The sequence below is a fragment of the Delphinapterus leucas genome, chromosome 19 (genome assembly GCF_059928025.1).
Source record: "Delphinapterus leucas isolate spDelLeu-1000000601 "Yukka" chromosome 19, BTC_Dleu_Yukka2, whole genome shotgun sequence".
Lineage (NCBI taxonomy): Eukaryota > Metazoa > Chordata > Mammalia > Artiodactyla > Monodontidae > Delphinapterus > Delphinapterus leucas.
The window spans coordinates 6,453,611-6,473,014 of record NC_143147.1 but is presented as its reverse complement, the minus strand read 5'-3'; the positions used below and the strand labels follow the sequence as shown (position 1 = coordinate 6,473,014).

At 56.1% G+C, this 19,404-nt stretch overlaps 1 protein-coding gene across 1 annotated transcript in view; it reads left to right on the top strand.

Annotated features, from left to right (window-relative positions):
- Nucleotides 1-19,341, top strand: part of KCNJ12 (potassium inwardly rectifying channel subfamily J member 12) — a 51,665-nt gene extending 32,324 nt beyond the window's left edge. The window contains exon 3 of the mRNA XM_022560854.3: nucleotides 589-19,341. Within this exon, the coding sequence (XP_022416562.1) occupies nucleotides 651-1,934 (1,284 nt within the window). The 5' untranslated portion in view covers nucleotides 589-650 and the 3' untranslated portion in view covers nucleotides 1,935-19,341. The remainder of the gene's footprint in view (nucleotides 1-588) is intronic.
- The last annotated feature ends 63 nt before the right edge of the window (nucleotides 19,342-19,404 follow it).

Below are 19,404 nucleotides of genomic sequence, written 5' to 3'. Positions count from 1 at the left end.
CCCCGCGCTCAGGGACTCGCGGTCTCGTGGTGGGACGGTGGGTGCAGCCCCAGCGAGCCATTGTTGTCGTTATTACTACCGTTATGAGGTCAGAGGCCGGTGCAGTGGGATTACCGTGGGGTCCTGGGTGGGGTGCACAGTTTGCCCAGGTGCAGGGGGGCCCTGAGACACTCTTGTGGCCTAGAAGCCAGGGCCTGGGAGGAGGGTGTTCGGGTGGGCCTGGGGGCGAGCAAGGGCGAGACTGGAGGTGAGGCCTGAGGGGTCCCAGCAGAGGGTGCACTGACTCCTGGCGGCTGCCGTGGGCACTGGCACCGGTGTGGGAGTGGGGAGGCTGGCGAGGTGGCCGTCATGCTGCTCTCGGCGGGTGATGCCAGGGACTCAGGCCGGGAGGTGGGAGGAGGGGCTGGACCCTGAATATCTTTGCAGGCAGAGCCCTTGGTGGGGGAAAGGGAAACTGAGGAAGAAGCCAGGCTTCCCATCCGGAGCAGCCGGGAGAGGGGAGGTGGCCGAGGAGCTGGCTGGGGCGAGGCCGGGGCGGGCGGCCGCTCTGCTGACCTCACTACCAGCCTGCTGTCCCCTCTGTTGCAGGAGCTGCCCCGCCTGGAGCCGGCCCGGGGGCAAGCTGGGGTCCCACCGCCCCCGCCCCCGGGATGACCGCATCTGGCCGTGCCAACCCCTACAGCATCGTGTCGTCCGAGGAGGACGGGCTGCACCTGGTCACCATGTCGGGCGCCAATGGCTTCGGCAATGGCAAGGTGCACACTCGGCGCAGGTGCCGGAACCGCTTCGTCAAGAAGAACGGCCAGTGCAACATCGAGTTCGCCAACATGGACGAGAAGTCGCAGCGCTACCTGGCCGACATGTTCACCACTTGCGTGGACATCCGCTGGCGCTACATGCTGCTCATCTTCTCGCTGGCCTTCCTCGCCTCCTGGCTGCTGTTCGGCGTCATCTTCTGGGTCATCGCCGTGGCCCACGGGGACCTGGAGCCGGCCGAGGGCCGCGGCCGCACGCCCTGCGTGCTGCAGGTGCACGGCTTCATGGCGGCCTTCCTCTTCTCCATTGAGACGCAGACCACCATTGGCTACGGGCTGCGCTGCGTGACCGAGGAGTGCCCGGTGGCCGTGTTCATGGTGGTGGCGCAGTCCATCGTGGGCTGCATCATCGACTCCTTCATGATCGGCGCCATCATGGCCAAGATGGCGCGGCCCAAGAAGCGCGCGCAGACGCTGCTGTTCAGCCACAACGCGGTGGTGGCGCTGCGCGATGGCAAGCTGTGCCTCATGTGGCGCGTGGGCAACCTGCGCAAGAGCCACATCGTGGAGGCCCACGTGCGGGCCCAGCTCATCAAGCCCCGGGTCACGGAGGAGGGCGAGTACATCCCGCTGGACCAGATCGACATCGACGTTGGCTTCGACAAGGGCCTGGACCGCATCTTCCTGGTGTCGCCCATCACCATCCTACACGAGATCGATGAGGCCAGCCCGCTGTTTGGCATCAGCCGGCAGGACCTGGAGACGGACGACTTTGAGATCGTGGTCATCCTGGAGGGCATGGTGGAGGCTACGGCCATGACCACACAGGCCCGCAGCTCCTACCTGGCCAACGAGATCCTGTGGGGCCACCGCTTCGAGCCTGTCCTCTTCGAGGAGAAGAACCAGTACAAGATCGACTACTCGCACTTCCACAAGACGTACGAGGTGCCGTCCACGCCCCGCTGCAGCGCCAAGGACCTGGTGGAGAACAAGTTCCTGCTGCCCAGCGCCAACTCCTTCTGCTACGAGAACGAGCTGGCCTTCCTGAGCCGCGACGACGAGGACGAGGCAGACAGAGAGCAGGACGGCCACGGCCCCCAGGCCAGGCGCGACTTTGACAGACCCCAGGCCGGCACCGCCCTCGATCAGCGGCCCTACAGACGGGAGTCCGAGATCTGAGCCGCCAGCGGCCAAGGTGCAGCATCCGCCCCGCCGGGGAAAGGCCCCGAGTCCCGCGAGGGCCCCGGGCCAGAGCGGAATGGGCTTGGGCCCTGGTTGCAGACTCAGTAGCGTTTTAGATGTTTTACGTTTCTTCACAGCGGCCTGGGAATGTTGGTGGGAGAGTGGGTGGCCTGAGTGGCCTCTGAGGCCAGAGCAGGCCTGGGGGCGGGGAGGTGGCCTCCCGGGGGGGCCGGGCCACAGGAGCTGGGGGCTTCTGCCTCAGGGGGGAGCCACAGCCTGTCCGGAAACGGCTCACCAGCTGCCCGGTCTCTGTGGGCGAAGGCCGGCGGGCTGCAGTGCACCTCGCTGGTTTTTAACTTGGGGAGAAACACCGGGTTTGGGCTTTCTCGACCTTAGTTTAAGACTGTTTACAAAAAAAAAATTAACATGTGATTGAAAAAAAGTTTTATAATTTGAGGGGGGGGTGGGAAAGGACAATTAGAATTCCATTAGTCTCCCAGGATGCAAGTAGCTGGGGGGGTTTCCAGAAGGTCCCCGAGGCTGGGCTGGCCTCTCTTCCATGAAGGTCGGGCACGTGCCCGACGCCACGGCCTGAGGGCAGGCATGGAGGTCAACCCCACCTCCCCACCCCGCTGTGCTTTACGCGCACAGGGTGAACTGGATTTCCTTTGGGATGGCAAAACCAAGACCTTGTTAATGATCATAACAAGAGCTTTTCAGTGTCACTGGGGTGGGAGTCAGGGCCGGGAAGAATCCAGTCTGAGCTTTTTAAGTTTGACTCTGTACCTCCTTTGAGGTGCATCTCAGGGCCGGGATGGGACCTGCCTGAGGTGGAAGGTCTGCTCCCCCCCTCCCCCCAGCCCCACCCACCCTCCACGACCCCAGCCTGCCGGATTCTCCCTCCTTTTCTGCCCTGTGGCCTCCATCCCCTTCCCCAGAGAGGGGCAGCTGGGGGACGTAGGGGTGGATGGCTCCATGGGAAGGGGGGCCAGCTTCTCCGACTCCAAGGAAGTGTTTCAGCCCAGTCCCCACGGGGCCCCAGCATGAGTCGTGCCTTAGAGACCCTGGGGGGGGGGGTCTGGCTCCAGTTGTCACTGTTTTTATGGGACTCACCCATCCTCCCTGCTGCCCCCGACTCCACCATGGCCCCCTGTCTGCGGAGGCCAGGCCGGGCCGGCACCCCATCCCCCCAAGGTGGGCAGCAGAGGTGACCCTGGGTGGGGCTCAGCCAGGCTGTGCCCTGGTGCCGAACGCACAGGAATGTCCTAGGAGAGCCGTGGGCTGGTCAGCACACACGTCTGGGCACCTCGGTCAGGTGGCGGCTCGGGCCCCCTGATTTGTCACTGGCTCTTGCCTCTGCCAGCTCAAGAGCTGCCCAACGCAGGCTCGTTCCTGGCGAAGGGAACAGCTGTCAGGGCGGCGCCTGGGCCCTTCCCAGGGCTGCTGAGAGTGTTTTCCTCACAAATGACCAAGCCGGTCAGTCATTAGAGAGCCCCAGCTTGCCTGTCCAGGCTGCCGCGGGACAGCTCACCACCGGGAGACGCCAGGGCTCCGGCCCAAGTTAGGAGACAGAGGCCGAGTGCAGATGGGCGAGGGGCAAGGAGAGGCCAGGGGCTGCAGTGGGGGCTTCTGCCTCTCCCCTCCTCCAACCCCTGCAACAGCGGGAGGCCTGCCCCTAAAGTCAGGGGCCGTGCAGGGTCCGGGCACCGGCTGTGTATTCCCACCCAGAAAGCCCTGCCCTGACCTCAGACGCCACCCTAACTTCTGGTCAGGAGGAGTCAGAAGGGTCAGCCTGAGGCAGGTAGAGGCCTCGTTCCTCTCAGGATCCGCTGGGCAGGCCTCTGCTCCTTCCTGGCCTGAGCCCCTTCTGCCTCAGCGTTAGTCCTGGGCGGTGATGTGGAGTCTCTGTGGTTGCCAGGGGGGTGGCAGGTGGCCCTGGTCGCTCGGGGCTGGCACATGGTCCCGTTGAGCCAGCCCTCCACACACCCCACCAGGGCAGAGCCCCGGGGCCCTGGGTCCCCCAAGGCCCTAGCTGTCTCAGGTGGCCGGGGGCGCTTCCTCTCAGGCCTGTCCCCCTCCCAGGCCCACGCCGGACGGCTCAGGCCGCAGACCCTGCAGGAGGGCCTTCCCGAGCTGCCTTTTATCTCTCACCAAAGGCACATGCTGCGTTTCCAAACTCCGCCGCCCTCTTTTTGCCTCCTCTGTGTGTATTTATTTATTTATTTATTTATTTATTGCTTGTGCTAAAGACCAAAATAGCCTCCCTCCTTAGTGCCCTTGAAGCGGGAGGGCGGATGGGAGGAGCCGTGTGTGCAGAGGCAGGATCACGTGGCCCCGGGGGCGCGTGTGCCTGTGTGTGGGGCGTGGAACATGTGAACCCAGCGAGTGTGCGGTGTGCCGTGTGTTGTGTGTGCGCCGAGCACGTGTGTATGTTACGTGTGGCCTGTGTGCTGAGCGGGTGGGTGTACAAACCTGCTTCTGACCCCGCCGGTGCCCCCTGGCCCCCCCACCCCCCCGTACCTACTGGTGCTGTGCCACCCAGTCCCGGCAGTGGTATTTGCAGGAAGTTTCTCGACAGCCTGGACCCAGTGGTGCAGAGGCTGGAGCTGGCTGAGGCGCCCTCTGCCCTGAGACACTGAGCTGCTTATGTGGGGAGGGGCCTGGGGATAACATACGTGTGTGAGCACCGAGGCGTGAATTCCTGGGTGGAATCATCTCATCTGTGTGCCAGTGAAACGTGTCCAATTGTGGCTTTTCCTGTAAGTGCACGAGTGTACGTGGGAGTGCTGTGCAGATGTGTGCCCACGATGATCTCCGTACATGTGTGAACCTGGGCTGATGGTGTCTATACATGATGTATACATGTGTGTAAATGCACACAGGCTCACACCGTTATGTGTATATCTACCCATAGGTCTGTTTGTGTGCTCGTTGTATACGCAGGCGTTGGTTATGTTTACCAAGCTGTGGGGCTGGGCACACAGTACTCAGGACGGACACCGGCCGTGGTCCCACCAGCCAGCCCTCTGCCCCGATTCTGTCCACGTGGGCAGGCGTGGAGCACGTGTGGCAGGATGACGCTTCTGTGTACCTGGGCACAAGGTACACGTGTATGTGAGGACATGGCCTCCGAAGGCGAGCGTTTGCACGCAGTTGCACGTAGGAGGCCTGTGTGCACTTGTCCACGAACGCACGTGCGTGTGTGTGCCGGGCTCCGTCAGCAGGGCTGCTGCCTGCCTGCTGGGGGTGACGTGTGTGCGTTCGCGGACCCGCCCGGATCCCGGAGGTTGTGTGTCCAGATGGGCGAGTGTATCAGAGCACGGCGCCCCCTGCCCCCCACCCCACCCCCCCGCCCCGTACCTGCGGGTGCTGTGCCACCCACTCCCTGCCGCCCTAGGGTCCTGGTGGGGGCAGGGGGCCTGGTGGGAAGGAGGCCCCTGCACAGGTCAAATCAATGTCAAATCTATTTTAAATGGTGAAACTGGAGAATTTTCATGTTATTTTCAATACACAGCAGTATCTAAAGACGTAGGCCACAAGACTAGACCGCATTAAACCATTTTGATCTCTCGGAGTGCCACTGCGTGCAGACGTGTGTTTGAAAGGCCCCGCCTGGCACGGCGGGGGAAGGGAGAGAGGACAGAACTGGCCTCCTCGAGGACCCCCGCGTGCTTTTCAGGCCATCGCACACGCCCTCACCCTCCCGCCCTCCGCCACCACCGTCCTCTCCACACGGCCCGGGTGTGCCAGACCGCCCGCCTTGCCTGGACTTGCGCCCCTGCCTTGCCCTCCCCGGGCCCGTGCCTCCCCTTTCCTTTCTTCTGCAAGGGTTTGATGAGGGCAGGGCAGGCGCGGTCTGGGCCCCCAGCTCGAGGCATCCCTGCTTCTCACCGGTGGACAGGAAGCCGGGTGGCGTGTGGGTGCTGGGGCGATGGCGCCGGAGGGCAGGCAGGTGCCGCCGTCGGGGAGAGCAGCGTGCACGTGCACAGCCCGTTCCGGGCAAAGGAGAACGTCATCGCCCCGAGGGCTTCGGTGGCTTCTGGAAGTAGCCCCCAGGGAGAGAGTCCTTCCCTTTGCCCAAACGTTCCCTGAGTGGAGACCTCCTCTGTGTCAGTGAAGGACCGGGGCCCTCACGCCGTGGGGTCCAGGTGACATCCCAGACCACAGGATAAGAAGCCGGGTGACGGGAGGAGTGGGGGTGTTTGCGAAGACTTCTGGGCGGATGTCCCGTGAGTCGGGCCTGGAGATGCTCGGCCTTATGTGGGCGGGGCTTTCCCTGCCTGGCCCTGAAGTTTCCCCGCGACCCCAATACCAGAGTCTAAGCCAGTTGTGGCCTCCCCCGCTCCCCGGAGAGCTATTTCCACAGCACTGACAGGTCCGGCCTCTGGGCAGGAAGACCTGGCCCCGGCGGGAGCTCAGGAGTCCCTTGGGGCCCGTCCTGGCTGGGACTCCGGGTCAGACGCCAGGCCGCGCACTTGCTCAGTGATCTTGAGAAGTGGCTCCCCGCCCCCCCCGCCCCGGCCCCAGTCTCTCCATCGGTGGAAAAGCGTGTTCCCAACGACGGCCAGCCTGCGGACTTGGTGAAAAGAATGGAGGAGAGAAGTCCTTTGTGCAGCGAGTGCTTTGGACCCATGCCCTCCTGTGTGGACACAGGTCTTCGGGTAGGGGCGACGCAGCCAGGTCCCCTGTGTGCGTGGCCGTCACCACTGGCTCCCTCTGCACTTTCCTGCCTCCCTGAGGATGAGAGAATCCGCACGAAAACCGGTACATGGGGTGGGCGGGGAATCAGGACCAGGGCCCGAGGAAGTCAGTTCAGGGTCAGCGAGGGACTTGCCCAAGGGCAATGGGAGGGTAGTTGTCTGAGCTGGGTCAGAGCTAGGCCTCAAGCCCCCAGCCGCTGCTGCGGACTTCACATCCGCTCCTTTGACCCAGATGCCTCTGCCCTCCCGGGCCACAGGGATAGCCCGGCCAGAGGGTCTGCCCCGGTTTATCCTCCCTGGGTCCACCTCCTGTGACTTGGGAGGAAGTCGGAAGTGGGCTTCTCTTCAGTGTCAAGGGGCCAAGGTCAGAGCGATGGGGCCTCAAAGGGCACCCCCATCCCCCCACGGCCCACCCTCCACCCAGGACCAGAGGGGTCTCAAAACCAGAATCAGGCCTTTTGACCCCGCTGCCTGAAACCCCCCATGTCTTCCTTGAACCCAGGAACTAAAGTCCCCACTGTTTCTCCAGCCCTGGAATCCTGTCCATCCTGGCCCCTCCTCTGCTCCAGACACCCTGCCTCACTCTAGCTCCTTGAGAGCACGTTTTTGCCCCTACCCCAGGACCTTTGCAAGGGCTGGTCCCTCTGCCTGGATCCCTCTTCCCCCAGACCTGCCTCCCACCCTTCCCGGCCCCCTTGCAGAGGCTCCCCAAGGGCAGGGATGGCCGTGTCTCTCGTCCACTCCTGGGTGCCCAGTGCCAAGAGCAGGGCCAGGCTGTGCTCCCTGTGTATTCATCTGACGGATGGTGGGTGGATGGAGGGCAGGCCCTGTGGGCTTCACCACCCAGAGAAGTGTCTTCAGGCCTCACCAACCTGCAGCCCCCCCTTCACCTTCCCGCTGACCCAGCTGGGCCAGAGCCCGGCCACCAGCCATGCTGAGGAGAGAGCAGCTCGGCCTGGGGCAGGAAGGGTGGAGAGCTTGGTGCTACAGGGGATTTGAGCCCACCGAGGGCTCCGGGCCCTACTTTCTTCCCTCTCAGTGCTGCCGAGACAGCACAGAAGCGGGCCATCCTTACCCAAGCCTGGACTGGGGTCTCGAAGGCCTTCTGCCTCCTAAATGCTTATGACCGGCCAGCTCTGGGCCTCAGTTTCCCTACGTGAGAAATGGGAGCTCCACCCATTCCTTCAACAAGTGTCTACGAATTGCCACTGTGTGCCAGGCAGGCATTGGCCCTCTGGGAGGAGGCAGGACAGGCCCAGCCCCTGACGTCAGTCTAGGGGCTCAGGGGACAGGCGTTCAACAGTGTGAGTCCCCAGAAGTAGAGCCTGCAACAGGGATTCGTGTGCGCCTGGTTCACTGGGGGGTTGGGGGCAGGGAAGCAGCAGAAGCAGGGGAGGAGCTGAAGGGCCGAGGTGGGTCCAGCCGATGGCCAGCTGGCCTGACCCTGGGCTCGGGAATGCGAGCTGTCCCACCTGCCGGCGGGGGCTGGGCTTTTGTACCCTCAGCAGCCAGCCTGTGGCTACTGCCACCCTGCCGAGCGGGGAGGCCCAGCCTCTCAGCCATTTCGGGCCAGGGTGGCTCCTGTTGGCCCAGCATGGTTCTCCAGGGAGGGGCAGCTGAGAGCCATTAGCAAATGACACAGCACCTGGGCGCCGGGCTCATCCCGGTAAAGGGGTCCAGGTGGTGCACAAGCCACGCCTGCTGCAGCGGTAGCGATGCAGCGCGGTTCCTGAGTGAGGGACACGAGAGGGTGCCATGGGTAAGGCAAGGGGAGGCCTTGTGGCAGGGACCAAGGCGGGGGGTCCTCCAAGGAAGTGACATTTCCTCTGAGATCTGAAGGGTGGGTAGAGGTTTGCCAGGTATGTGGGGAGGAGCTTCCCAGAGACAGAGAGAGAGAGAGACCGGCACCAGCAAAGGCCCTGGGGTAGGAGAGCACAGGGAGAAGCAAAAGGAGCAGCTTGGCTGGGGCAGGGAAGACCACCCAGGGCCCGTGGACCCCATGCAGGGCCTGGCCTCCTTCCCCAGCACTCAGCTTCCCTCAGGCCTCCCTGGCAGCCTTGCTGCATCGCCCTCCTCCTCCTGCAGAGTCAGCCTCTCCGGAGCGGGAACTTCGGTTCCATCTTGTTCACGATGGAGCCCCAGCACCCAGAACACCGGTGCCCGGCACCCTATAGGGGCTCAGCTTTGGCTACTCCCGCAAGATGTGAAAGAAGTGCGGGAGGTAAGATGTCAGTAGCTGTTCTTGGCCTGTCCTGCGAGGGGCCTGGGGCCTTGCCGCAGGGCTGGCCGGGGTGGGAGGGTCCAGGAGGCCTCGTCCATCCGTGTCAGCCCAGGCTGTGAGGTGCCGGGGAGCCACTGCCTGCAGACTTTAAAATTTTCCTATGCTGTGGTCTTCTTCTCAGAATAACATTTTGAAATGCACAAAATGAAATACCTATGGTTGCAGAGGAAACCCATCCTTGTGCAAAGCAGTTACCAAAAGACAAACGAAAAAATTTGTGGGATATTAATAACCACATTTCCTCACTAACCGCTGATGCCAGCTTCCTGGTGGTGAGCACAGCCTCACTGTCGGGGGTCCCAGAAAGTCACTGACGAAGAACGCCCCCCCCCCCGCCTCCTTCTGCAGGCAGCAGAATCGCCTCCATCCATAAACGAAGAGGATGGCTAATTTCCATTTGAGGTGAGCAGCACGGAGACGGGCATGTTTCTCATCCTGGTACACATGCCCCCGGGTTTTCCCCTGAGCCCCGGTGGGCGTGCGGGCCCGGGTTCAGGCCCTGCAGGCCCAGTGGTTTGGAGACAGACTTGCTGCTGTCAGGCAGGACAGGGGAACTTTGCCGGCAGAGGCCCGAGAATAAATACCGTAGGCTTTGTGGCCGTGAGGCCTCTGGAAGCGGCGTGGCTCTGTGGTGGCATGAAAGCAAACCCGTTAGTTATTAGTTACTGTGTTCAAATAAAACCTCATTTATGGACGATGACATCCGAATTTCATATATTTTTCACATGGCGCAAACTATGACTCTTCCTTTGATTCTGCCCCCACCCCACAATCATTAAAAAAATGCAAAAACCATTCTTAGCTAAAGGGCCATACAGAAACAGGCTGTGGGCTACACCAGAACCTCCCCGAGGGCTTCTTTAAACTCTGGCCGGTGGCAGTCCCCAGATGTGCATTTCTAACAAGTTCCCTCACCTTGAGAACTGCTGTTAGTTCTGCCTGGGGGATGGAGCCCCGGAGGTTTGTGTGTTGACCCCCTGCCCTGGCTCCCTCACACGGTTATAACCCATTCCGGGTTGTGAGTTTAGGTGGCCGGTGTTCCCTACAGAGGTGTCGAGCTGAGGTAGCCCCTCTCTGATGGAGGAGAGGAAAAAGATTGTTTTCCCCTCTATCCTCCTGGGTCCTTCAGCTGGTACCCTGCAAAGTGGACTGACAAAAGACAGATGAACAAGGGAAGAACAAGCAGGAGTTATCAACATAGCCACAACACATACACATGGGAGAACTCAGTGATGAGTGGCGGACAAGGATGGTTAGAACTTAGAATCTCAACAGTGCTTTGCAGACGAGGAAACTGAGGTTCAAGGAAAAGAAGGAGTGGGCCGGCCTCTCAGTGCTCAAGCCAGATCTCTGCACCTCGTTTTTGATGCACCCTTTCTCTCCCTCACCTCCCACTCTAGTGCAATACCCTGACCTTTTAAATTTTTAAAATTTGTTTTCAGCCCCAATACGTTTCTCCATCCCGCTGCCACCACCCGGTCCAGGCCACTGTCATCACTGACTTGGATGATTGCAGTTATCTCCTCTCTGGTCCCCTGGGCCCCCTCACCCTTCTCTACCTGCACAAAACTCTTAGAGTCCCCTGGGTTTTGGTTCTGGGTGACCTGGGCTCCCTGACCCTGATGGGTCCACTGGGGTACTGCACGAAGGCTCCTCCAGCAGGCAGAGAGCTTGGCTGGGCCAAAAGGAGCACACGAGTTGCCTGGATCCTGGCACCATCCTCTCTGAGTGACCTGCCAGCCCCAGACCCTCCTTGAAACCTCAGTTTCTGACACATGAGGAATGATGCTCTCTGAGGCCCTGAGTCAGGCTCGCATGCTGAAGGGCTCTTCCTTCCCCTTCCTGGATCAATGCTCCTTCAGTGCTGAGGCCTGGGACTGTCCTTATTCCCTAGGGAGGCCCAGTGCAGAAAGTGAGCTGGAGCTTGGAGACCGCAGCCCCGGGCCAGGGCAGGGCCCGAGGTTGTGTACTGTACAACCCCAGGGTGCCGTTCACAACCTACTCAACTGTGCACAGCAATGGCAACCGCTGAGGCCTCTTGCCGGTCTCCTTGCTGCCTGCGGGCTCCGTGGGGAGGGATCCACAGCATGTGTGAAAAGTGTGGTTTGGGATGCCCGGGGCCCAGATGGGAGCTGCTACTGCAGACACCGACAATGTTTCTTTGTGAACCTACTGGCTAGCTGGAAAGTGTTTGAAAGGGTGGTGCGGCCTCATTCCAACACACACACATAACCACATACAGACCCACACATACACATGCACACACACCTAAAATGTACACAAACACATACACGCACTAAACACACACAACAGTGTACGTCGTATTACACAGTAGTGCAAAGGAGCAGCCCCTCATGCGTGCACCAACGTGAAGGGGCCTCACAGTCACAAATGGAGACTTGTTCGAGTTCTAGGATAGACATGAGTCTGTGGGGATAGAAGTCAGGCTAGGGTTGCCTGTGGGAGCAGGTGGGCCAGTAACTGAGTGCTGGGGGTAGAACTTGGTGGATTTGGGCTCAGAGAGCAGGCAGCACCTGGATCTGGAGGGACGGCCCGACAAGGAGAGGTTTTGGGTCCATGTGTCCTGCCCAGCAAAGAGCAGGTTTTTATCAATATATGCATCGCACACACACACGGGACAACTCAGTGCGGAAAAAAGATAGATATATATGTATATAGCTAGATAGACAGACAGAAAAAGCAGACACAGAGACAGATAGATATAGTGACAGAACAAAAAACATACAGCCTGATAGATGGACAAAGAGATAGAATCAGAAGGACGGACACATAAACAGATATATTAACAAAAAGACAGACAGAAAGACAGATGGACAGCACATAGAGAAAGACAGGCAGGACAGGTAGACATGTACACACACATCTGTACATAGAGTCATACACACACAGACGTAGATACAGAGAGAGATGCACAGCCAGTGGAACGGAGGGGCAGACGGCATTTTTTTCTCTCTTTTTTTTTTCCTGCCTTTGAATAGAGTTCCTCTACTGAGGCCTCTGGGGACGAGGCGCTGTGTGGGGCACGGGGCCCGAGAAAGCCACGTCCACAAGAGGCGGCGCCATTATGAGCTCACTGTTGACTGGGAGCCTTGGATTCTGGGTGAAACGTTTTGATGACTTCGAATGATGTGAAGGGCAAAACGATGTAGATCTGACATCTCGTGTGGGATCAGAACGCTTTCTGCTCTTTGAATATTTGACTAAGGATATACATCAAGGATTGTCATATTTTTATTTGTGCTTGTTGTGTGTTTAAGAGGAAACATCCAGAAAAATTCTACCCTGCAGCCTTTTTCCTGGAATATATCTACTGGAACCAGCAGAGGGCAGGAAATCATTAGTCACTAGATGGTGTTGCTTGGCCTGTGGACAGTAAACTCAAGGTTTTCTTGTGTCTTTGCTTCTTGAGCATTTGGTTAATTAACTCCAGGACCTGCGCACACCCATCCACCCTTAATGAACGTGCCGAGTCGTCAGTATTTATAGCACTCAGAGTTTGTGCTCTTTCTTAGCAATGAGATATCAGAGGACACAGCTGTTCTTCAAAGCAGGGTGGAAAATCAACGAATATCCACTCAGTATTAACTTAATGGATGGTCCAATGGGGTTATATTGGATAGAATAAATAACAACCCAGAATGAATATCCTACTGAGATTACCAACTTTAAGCTTATTCTTTTTCCTTTATATTGCATCATTTACTAATTTCTGCATTCACAGAAATAAGCTGGCTGTTCAGAAAGAACGACTTTTGGAAGGTAAGGAATCAAAGTGTATCTGAGCTCGTTACAATCGACGACCCCCAGCAATGTGGTCTCTTCATCCAGTTGCTGGCAACAATTAGACATGTGCTCGTCAGTATTTACAGGTGACCCCTCACACCTCCACCGCCCCCCACCCCCCGTCATCTCTGTGACCCCTCACACCTCCACCGCCCCCCCACCCCCGTCATCTCTAATGTAATTTGCAATTATAAATGCATCCTTAAGTTTTTACGACTTTGGAATAAGTAGGGATAGGCTGATCTTATACGAATAAGATCAAGCATGTTTCTCTTTGAACGCGGAAATCACGAAACAGAAGTATTCCCATTAGAATGAGCTTAGAGTCAAAGTCTGCTGGAATACTGATGAATGTGAAGAGTTAAGAAACAAACAGGAGGACTCAGGCTAGAACACCGAGCAGACCATACGGTGCTTCAGGTAAAGGAAGGCCCTCTGTGCCGTCTTAATGAACCTCACCCTGTCCCAAAGCTAGACATGCTTGTATTCTCTACTGGCCTTTGCCAGTTTCTGGACCTCCAAGCAATGCAAACACACATTAGGTACTTTTTTTTTTTTGCGGTACGCGGGCTTCTCACTATTGTGGCCTCTCCCATTATGGAGCACAGGCTCCGGACGCGCAGGCTCAGCGGCCATGGCTCACGGGCCCAGCTGCTCCGCGGCATGTGGGATCTTCCCGGACCGGGGCACGAACCCGTGTCCCCTGCATCGGCAGGTGGACTCTCAACCACTGCGCCACCAGGGAAGCCCCCCAGGTACTTTTTTATATCTAGCTTTTCCACTCAAGTTTACGGCTGTGAAACTCATCCGTATTATTTCATGCAGCAATCATTCATTTCATCATTGCTATGCACTATTGTTTGAATATATCAAAATATATGTATCTGTTCGATTACTGGCGTAAAATTTTTAATTGTCTAATTTTTCTAGCTTTCGCGTACTTGAACGTCTTTTTGTGGACATAAGCCATAATCTCTGTTAGGCTGTGTCAGAGGGTGTATGTATGTATGCTCAGCTGTATAGATACTGCCAAGCAGTTTTCCAAAGTTGTTGTACTAATTTACACCCCCATCAGCAATGCTTATCTTGCCAGTTTTAAAATATTTTATTTAGTCTGTTTAATTTTAGTCATTCTGATGTGTGTGCTGTATGTGACATATTCATTTGAATTTCCTGAACAGTAATGCTGTAGAATTGGCTGTCCGAGGCTTCTTAGCCATTTGGATATCATCTTTTCTGAAGGGCTTGTTCAAACTTTTGATTATTTTTAATTGGTCTCTCTTTAAAAAGAAAATTGATTTGTAGCAGTTCTTTAGACGTTCTGGGTATGAATCCTCTATGGGATAAATGCATTGCAAATACATCGTTCCTGTTTGTGTCTATGGTTTTTACCTAAAGTTCTTAATCTTAACAAAGTCCAGTTTAGCAATCTTTCACTTTATGGTTATTGCATTCTTTGGGTCCCATTTGAGAACGCTTTTCTGACACCAAATTCACAGATGCTGTAACAGAAAGAAGACGCACTCTGTGTTTTCTTCGAGAACCTCTGTAATCCCACCTTTCCCCTGGGCAGGACCTTCTCCAAGGTCTGCCTCCCGGCTCTGAGTAGCCCTCTGCCTGCCCAGCCACAGAGGTCTCAGCGCAGCCAGGTGACGGCCCTTCCCCAAGGGCATGGGCTCTGGAGCCCGAGCCCTGGCCTTTGTTCCTGCGACCTCACGGGTGGCGCCAGCTCCCCGAGTGGGGTGTTTCTTGTCTCGGGTCCCCCCTGCGAGCTTCTCCAGCTCCCTACGTGCACTGGACAATGAAGAAACCATTACTAACCTGGAAAATGTAAACAGAAGCTACTTGCAGTTCTTGTTACCTGTCTGATGGGTAACAACTGAGAAGATCAGCAATATCTAGGGGTGGTCAAACCATGGGTAAATATATATACTTCTACACTATTTTCAGTACATATGAGCGCTAGTTTTTGAGGAGCCATTCGGCGGTACATGGTCATATTACAATGTGTATGGATTTGACCGGTAAATTTTCCTTCATGCCACCCCTGCCTCTAGAGAAAGACGCTCACCTGAGTAGGAAGACTCTTACTGGCATGATCACCTACACGTGGTTTGGATGTAAATCATCATAACGGGACAGTTGTCAAACTGGCACCTCCGATGTACAACATGAGGTGAATCTGTACAGACCGAACAGGACAGATAGGGTATGAAAGTGTTGATCTGTACAGAGAAGCATCTGGTATAATTGTATAAAATGATGGCCCACGCATTATCTTGTCCTGCTGAGAGTTCCAGGCACTAACCACTCAGTTCAGTAGATGAGTGGTGCCCTAGGTCATCTGATGTTGGTAGGGGACCGGGGCTCTCGTGGGGATGCTGCTGGGCCAGGGGACCACCCAGCTGTGTGGCCCCTGCAGCACGGCCGCTGGCCAAGCCCATAAATTCAACACTGCTCAAAATCTTTACTTGGTTGTTCTGGTCACCCTGATCATGCCGTGAGCAAGTATGTCCCCGGGTAGTCTGAGGGCTGGGACACAGGATATAAGGAGCCTGCTGAAGGCCCAGCAGGCAATGCACAGCGGCGTCCGTGGACAGCTGGCGACACGGAGAAGTTTGCCTCCCAGGGTGGCTGCCCCTGCTGCTGCTCCTGTGATTATGTCATTTCACAGAGCAAAGGGATTTTGCGGATGTAACTAAAGTTCCTAATCAATGACCTTTGGAGGGATAAGACCCTGGTGGGCCTAATCTAATCACACGAGCCCTTGCAAACTGACTGCTGTCTCTGGCTACAGGCACAAGGGCAAGTCTGGAGCGCCAGGAGCTCAGCTGAGAGGGAGCTGAGCTGTTAGGTGTAAGCAATTAAAGCCACAAGCCACAAATGGAAGCGCTAAAGCTTTAATCACTTACTGTGATGAACGATGCAAGCATCTACAGCTGTTCCATTTTCCCCCAGGAAATGGTGCGCCTGTTGAGGGCTATGCAGAGCAGAGCCTCGTAGGGGTCGTCTTACTGCAGGGGGAGGCCCAGCAAAAGGCTCTGTCGGTTCTATGGACCCAAGGATGAGGGTGGGTGTGAGGGGGTGGGCTTGGAGTGGAAACGTTCTGGGTGCCAAGTCAGAGTGGGGAAAGTGCCTTCAAGGTTTCCCCTCCTCCCCGAAGGAGGCCTCATAGAGGCGCCTGGAGAAGACCCCTGTCCAAGGCTTCAGATAAAGGGACCTGGGAATGGAAGTGCTGGGGCTAGAAATGTACATCTGTGAAGAGCAGTGCCAGCCAGGGGGCCTGAGTCCTTGACTGCGTAGGGGAGCAAAGTCTGTCATCCCAAAATGTATCTCTCTGGCATGAGGATTCATTTAGGCTGATTATTTTAAGAAACAGAAGACTCAGGAAGTGTTTTTTTTTTTTTTTTTACCTCCCTCTTAGCTGCCTGTAGAATTTAGATAAAGGGTCTGTTCCTGGAACAGAGCTGTCACCAGAGAAATCTGCAAAGAACGTGGGTTATGTGTGGTGGGGCAGCTCAGCAGAGCCTGGAGACCAGAGTCCAGTCTGCGTCCCACTGTCTCAGCAGGGCCCAGGAAACGGTGATTTACCGAACATCTGCTTTTCTGTCACCAGGTGAACTGTCTGCATTCCCTTTGAAGCCCCAAATCCCTACCCGACATCCTCTATGGTCTTTAGCTGAAGATGGTATTTAAGGTGAAGGTTTGGCCATTGGCGAGTTACTCAGTTTCCCTGGGTCTCTCCCATATATACATGTTATTAAACTTCGTTTGATTTTCTCTTGTTAATCTGCCTCATGTCAACTTAATTCTTATACCAACCAGAAGAATCTAGAAGCGTAAAAGAAAATCTTCCTCCTGGACAGCTATTTCATTATATTTATATATATATATGTATATATACGTGTCTCACGTTTTCTTTATCCACTCATCCATCGATGGACGCGGGTTGTTTCCATATCTTGGCTTTTGCGAGTAACGCGGCCGTGAACATGGGGCACAGATATCTCTTTGAGATACTGATTTCATTTCCTTTGGATATATACCCGGAAGTGGGATTGCTGGGTCATATGGTAGGTCTATTTCTAATTTTTTTAAGGTACCTTCCTACTGTTTTCCACAGTGGCTTCACCAATTTACACTTCCACCAGCAGTGCACAGGAGTTCCCTATTCTCCCAAGTGAGCGTTTTCAACCTGGGGAGATCATCAGTGATACCTCCACAGAACCTCCCTGCTGGTTCCTTCTGGGTCTGAGCACCAGACTTCCCAGCACCGCTGCCTTGGAAGAGACCTGTGGGCCAGAGGGAGCTTGTTCTGCAGAGAGAAGCAAAGGCTGTGGGGATGAGATGCAGGACCCGTGTGGGGAGGGGCAGGGAGGCATCACCACCGCCTTCAGCTGCTGCTCCTCGAAGGGCCCTGGGGGGTGCAGACACGGCCTGGTGCTGTCTTGAGGGCCACATCTGAAGAGTCTGCCTTGAGGGCTTTACTCCATGCGGGTGGCTGGGGTCTCAGTGAAGTCTTGGGGGCACTGGCGTCCTTCGCAGGCCGCTGGGAGAGCAGCCCCATGTCCCCCCTGCCCTGGGCCTGTCTCCTCCATGCTGGTGGACACCCACCCTGGTCCCAGATGCACACCTACCCTGAAAACACCTGCTTCACATGCTTTCAGACTGGAAAACATCTGATTTGGACTTTCCTGGGTAAGTCAAAGTTCCTCTTTCATTTTTACCTACGTTAGCCATTATTTCAACGAAGCATGTCCCTTGTGGCTGGGGGACTGAGGTCTCTAAGAATAAAGGACCATAGCTGAAAGTTTTTTCCTCTTCTTTCCGTGCCCCCACCATGTGATCATGAACTTCTGGAAATAAGTTGACAACTCATGTTGTGTGTCTTTTGCTGCATCCAGAGAGATGGTTGTATCCATGCTCTAGCACGTGAGTAGATACGCATGCGTAGAACATTGCTTCCGGCTGTCACCTGCTAATAATTGACATCTTGTAAATGCTAGCTTTTTATTAAGTGGCTACAATGCACGTAAGTCGATCTTTAGGATAATGAACGTGACAGGTGTTATATGTTCTTTATCAAGGCACTTTGCAATGCCTTTTAAAATAAATGTGTTAAATTCTATAATTAATTTACCTAGACCCCGTTAGCAGGCTGACATTTTCAGTCAATAAAGAGCAGTAAGGTCTTCCCTGGTGGCACAGTGGTTGAGAGTCCGCCTGCCGATGCAGGGGACACGGGTTCGTGCCCCGGTCCGGGAAGATCCCACATGCCGCGGAGCGGCTGGGCCCGTGAGCCATGGCCGCTGAGCCTGCGCGTCCGGAGCCTGTGTTCCGCAGCGGGAGAGGCCGCAACAGTGAGAGGCCCGCGTACCGCAAAAAAAAAAAAGAGCGGTGAGATGTGTCAGATCCCTTACTCGGACCCCACTTAGGAGCAGCTCCATTAATTCAACGGTTCTTTATTGAGCACCTACTGTGTGGCAGCTTCTGTGTTTGTCTGTGGCCCTGGTTAGCTCCTGTTTAATAGATGCTTAGATCTGCGGCTGGAGGACAAAGGCCAAGTGGTCTTGGGGCTGTTGAGCCCATGAATGAGTTCTTTCGTCTCCTACACTACCTTGCTGTGTTCACTGCTTTCAGGAAGCACATCTAGGTTTGGGGGGAGATGGGCGTTCCTCATGGACACCTGGCCCCTACCTTAGGTCACTGTTGCCTGACATCAGAGCCCCTGGCCTTTCCCCAGGCTTGGTCCACAATTGTCACATAACTTGTCTTGCACGTGCAGAACCAGGCACCTGTTCACATCTATTCTACAGTCTTTGTGTTCTCATCTCAGTAGCACTGTTACGTGAGCATCTTCCCTTGGTGTGCAAAGGTTCCAGAGCGCACCTTTATTAGTGCCATGCTGCTGGATATTCCATTTTTAAAGCTATAATGAATAACATTAACCTTCTAAAAAATACATTCGAGTAGTATTCGGGATGAAGATATCAGCTCAATAGGTATCCAGTTGCTTCACCTGATTTTGCTTATCTTTTCCAAATACAATCTTCTTGTGGAAGAGCACACGCCCAGTCCAGGCAGGGAGGCGGGATGCCCTGCCCTCCTCTCTCTTTTTTTTTTTTTTTTTTTGCGGTACGTGGACCTCTCACTGTTGTGGCCTCTCCCGTTGTGGAGCACAGGCTCCGGACGCGCAGGCTCGGCGGTCATGGCTCACGGGCCCAGCCACTCCGCGGCATGTGGAATCTTCCCTGACCGGGGCACGAACCCGTGTCCCCTGTATCGGCAGGCGGACTCTCAACCACTGCGCCACCAGGGAAGCCCTGGGCTCCCTCTCTGACTCAGACACAAGGCCCCAGTGGCATCTGTCCCTCACGGTTGTGGACCTCAGGAGATGGTCACCTGGCGTACAGGTGTGCAGCCTCCCTGAGATCGGACGTTTTGTCTAATGAGACAAACAAGGGCAAGGAACAGCAGGCACTCGGGTACGTGCACGTGACCAGGTGACACCCACGTGCAGCTGACCCAGACATCCAGGAAGCCCTAAGGAGCCACACCACATCTCAACGGTCACAGTAAGGCCACCGCTTCGCTCACGGTGTGCTCGCAAGGCACTTGTTCTCTGCTCTGTTATAAAAAGTTCAGCTGCAGCACGGCTGGAGCACAGAGGGTGGAAGGCAGG